This window comes from Sinocyclocheilus rhinocerous, unplaced genomic scaffold (genome assembly GCF_001515625.1).
Source record: "Sinocyclocheilus rhinocerous isolate Xijiao unplaced genomic scaffold, SAMN03320098_v1.1 scaffold808, whole genome shotgun sequence".
Taxonomy (NCBI): domain Eukaryota; kingdom Metazoa; phylum Chordata; class Actinopteri; order Cypriniformes; family Cyprinidae; genus Sinocyclocheilus; species Sinocyclocheilus rhinocerous.
This window is the reverse complement of record NW_015650699.1, coordinates 203,517-207,479: the sequence shown is the minus strand read 5'-3', so window position 1 is coordinate 207,479 and position 3,963 is coordinate 203,517. Positions and strand designations below refer to the sequence as shown.

The 3,963-nt window shown below is 42.1% G+C and overlaps 1 protein-coding gene across 1 annotated transcript; it reads right to left on the bottom strand.

Moving 5' to 3' along the window:
• Positions 1-603: 603 nt before the first annotated feature.
• LOC107712309 (dual specificity protein phosphatase 1-like) lies at positions 604-3,459 on the bottom strand. Its single transcript, XM_016517527.1, has 4 exons — positions 2,879-3,459; positions 2,531-2,679; positions 2,205-2,424; positions 604-1,598 (listed from the first exon to the last, which is right to left on the bottom strand). Exons 1-4 carry the CDS (start codon positions 3,273-3,275, stop codon positions 1,255-1,257), a joined length of 1,110 nt encoding a protein of 369 aa, XP_016373013.1. The 5' UTR covers positions 3,276-3,459; the 3' UTR covers positions 604-1,254.
• Between the last annotated feature and the right edge of the window lie 504 nt (positions 3,460-3,963).

Genomic DNA, 3,963 nt, shown 5'->3' with positions numbered 1-3,963 from the left:
CTTTAAAATATTACGAAAAGCCTGAATGTATGTGCATGACTTTTTTGGTTTGCCTCACATAAACTGAAATGACCTAGAACACACATGCTCCAGGAGAATGCTCTTTATTTCCCCTGTGTTTTTATGACAGATTTTAAATGAATAATAATTTACTTTTGAAATAAAGGAGTATGTTTGCTGTGGTATTGAAATTGAGAATCCCCAAATGTCACTGGTATGCTATCAAATACTGAAATGTTGGGACAACCCCACTTGGACACATTATTGTGAAGTGTTACTGCCTTGATTATTATTGCAAATTAAACATCTATCTAACGTAATGTAATGTAACTTCAATTTGCAACTCAGAATTACTGCACATAAGACTGCATGTATGAAAAAAAAGTTTATTGTCAGCAACAAGCATCACAAATATATGAAAAAATATAGCATAAGAAATATATTAATTTAGTCAATAAATAGTCACACATATCAAAACAGCCTTGCAAGAGTCATTCCTGTTAGTAGTGCTTTTTGGAGGACTCTTACCGGACTGACAACAGTACAGACACATGAGGTATTCTGTGTTTGTTTACGGACAAACAAACATCTTGATGAATCGGATTGCATTCTAAAAAGGCATGACAGGCTCATTGTTTCAACTTCCATTGTCTTAAGGCAGAGCCTACACAGAACTACATTCACTGTTCAAAAAGAAAAAAAAAAAGTAGCAGTACACATTATGATTAGCACCTTCACGTCTAACAGCTGCCCATCTCCCCATACTCCTCTCCTAATAAAAAAACATAATAATAGTAACACCATCAACATAAAAAATGAAAACAATCCCTGAGCAACCTTTAAGACATGGGGCTTCTTTTGATGCTAAGAGATAACCAAAAACCTGATTATCAATAGTCAAGAGACTCATGAACAAATAAAAACAAAGCAACAACAAAAAAGTAAATTCAAAAAAAAAAGAGGAGAGATTCTCATGGAGGTGAAATGGAGTGTTTCAAATTGGTTTGTGTCACATCAAATTTTCAAAGGTTTTAAGTCAAGTATGAACCACAGTGTTAAAATGCTAAAACAGTCTGGGGGAGCTAGGCTTCATCAGCCATCCCCTTACACACACAATAGTGAACAATCATGGAATATTGGCGGCAAAACAGGAATTAAAAGTTCCTGAGCCTTAATACTGGTAAGATCACCTCAGGGATCATATAAATAAAACTCTCCCCAGTCAAGAGGTCAGACCACTTTAAAGAGTCCGTCTCAGCAGGAGGGCGAGGTAGTGATGGGACTCTGCAGGAAGGAAAGAGGGCTGGCCACTGTGTGGATGGGGAAATTGAACACTGTGCTGCTTTTGCTGATGGCGGGGCTTCCTGCCTCCGAGGAACACGTAGAGGAGGCAAGCACTTGGGATTCGAATTGCAGAAGCTGCCCCATGAAGCTAAAGTTGGGCGAGATGATGCTGCGCCGCTGTTTGACAAACTCAAAGGCCTCTTCAAGTTTGACGCGGTTGGTGCGCATCAGATAAGCCAAACAGATGGTAGCAGAGCGCGAAATACCCGCTTGGCAGTGAACGAAGACGCGTCCACCTTTATTCCGTACAGAATCTGTGGGGGGGGAAAAAAAGGAGTGTATTGGTTAAAACTCAATTAAACCAGCTCAACCTTATCAGCAGTTTCAACAGCTTCTCTAATCACACATTTACTTGCAAATTATACTCTGCAGGTTTGCTAATCAAGGAAGCCATCTCATTAAAGAAAATTTAAACTAGGCAGGGGTTCGAGTAAGAGGGGAAACACCCCCCGACAGGCCTGAATACACAATAGGGGGGTTGCAGCATCCCTGCTAAGTGCACGGATCTGATAGGAGGGCAACAGAGACCCAGAGACACTACCTTTTGTTCAGGCTAAACAAAGGATGCAAAGCATTCAGACGGAGCCAGTTGCCCCATGAAAAGATCAGGTCACAGCCTGGTGTTATTTGAAAAGGGGGCACCTCTTTAAACCGGATGAGAGGATGATGTAAGCCTTAGTGGCTGTCAGGCCTGGGCCGTACAGCTGGTCGAAATGGAGGGAACTTTTGAAAAACTGAATTCAGACGTAATGGGGGTTGGGCTGGGAGTCTGCCTGCCTGCCAAAGCTGCTCATATGGTGACATCTGTTCCCTATTTCGTAACGGGGATTTGAATAATATCAGCGAAAAATGATACTCACCGATAAATTCGATGGCTTCATTGAACCAGGAACTGATGTTGGCTTTGTGGTTGTCCTCAACAGGAATACTCTTGTACTGATAGTGGTCTTCAAAGTGGTTGGGGCAGTTGGAGGAGACGTTAATAAGAGCTGTGATTCCTAGCATGTCCAGCATGTCTTTTCTGGAGGCGTGATAAGCACTGCCTAAATATAGGAATGGCAAGATTTCTACAGGGCCACCCTAAAGAATAAAACAAAGAAAATTAGTGGACAAGTTCACTCGTAATGATCCAAAACTAGTCTTATTTACAACACATCTGCTTATTTAAAGAATATGTATAGGTTACCTGATCATACAGAGGGGTTGCACATGAGTTACAGGAGGAATCAGCAGGGTTTGGATGGCAGCTAGAGCTCAGAGGTAAACTCAAGCCTTGTGGGGGAACTGGCTTTGTACACATTTCAGGAAACTCAGAGGAAAACGTATCGAATCCACCTAAAAACAGTAAAGTAGGAATCATTATTTTTAACAAAATTGGAATTTACACGTGTCTAATTGCCAAAAGCTTAAGAAAACATTTGGTCGCACTTTTAAGTACACAACACATTCACAGTACACGAGTTCACACCTTATATATGGAATGGTATTATAATAAAATAGCCCAAAATATAGTTCAAGAAGAATATTTTCGTACCTTTAAGAAGGAATACACTTGCTCCACATGGATTGCGACACAAAGCGTTCACGGCCAGCATTAAAGTCCCGTCTTTCTTCACTTCTCCCATCTCCAAACTGCGGTCATCCAGGAACACAACACTCTGGTATTCCCCGGACAGAAGCCTGTTCCTGGAGTCCTCGTTGGGTACAATGTGCTCCAGTCCCAGGCCCCCTCTGGCCCTCCGGCGTACTATAGTACTGAAGCGCACATTACTGGAGCCCGATATATGGGACGAGCTGAAGGAGAAAAACGAGCGACAGTCCAGAACCAGACAGTCCGGATCATCTCCCTCCAGCAGATCACGAAGCGAGGCCGAGTCGATGGTGGACACTTCCATGATGACCATAGTAGAGAATGATAGCTCTAAATACATACAGCGAGATAAACGATACGAGTCCGCGCGCTTGAAAAGTTCTCTCTAAAGTCCTTTGTTCGAGAGTTTGATTCAAAGATAGTGCGTTGAGCGGTGCTGAAATTCGAATTCTTTTGTTTCCAATTGAAAACTCGCTACTGTGTTTCTTGTCGTTCTTGACTTGTTCTGATCTGAAAGGCTCTAAGCGACGGTTATGTACTAACCTCCCCTGCTCTCGTTGAGGGACATTGCGTCAAATGCTCCGCCTTTCTTGGCCCTTGGCCCGCGTGAATTCGCACGTACGTCAGCGTTATCTGATCCTGCCAAAGCCAGTCGACCTCTAGACCAAGAGACTGGTAATGTGGTCCGAGAGGTGTCACTAAATTTGAGTGTTAGTATTGATGGTGATGATTGTTGTTGTTGTTGTTGGGATGCTGGTTTAGGGGTTTTGAGTGACAAAGTTTCCTCAGAAGTTGATCTTTGATCTTAGACCCATTTATCAGCCAGGTCGACGTTTGGCCATTTTGAGATGATCAGCATTGGCCAATAATGTTGCTGTCTTGGCAGATTAACACATTTGGTAGTTCCCTCTCATGTCAGTTCCAAACAGGGCATAAAGTGGGACACTTTCTGATCATTTATGTAAATATAAATTAGTTTTAAAATATGTTCCAAACGGTTAAGATATAAGAATGGAATTTTACAGAGG

Bases quoted from the DNA above. Each gene is read 5' to 3' on its own strand.
- LOC107712309 (XM_016517527.1), bottom strand. From the start codon at position 3,275: ATGTATTTAGAGCTATCATTCTCTACTATGGTCATCATGGAAGTGTCC. The intron at 2,425-2,530 runs GTAACCTATACA...TTTATTCTTTAG, and splicing joins CAACCCCTCTGTATGATCAG to GGTGGCCCTGTAGAAATCTT. The intron at 1,599-2,204 runs GTGAGTATCATT...CCCCCCCCACAG, and splicing joins TGAAGCCATCGAATTTATCG to ATTCTGTACGGAATAAAGGT.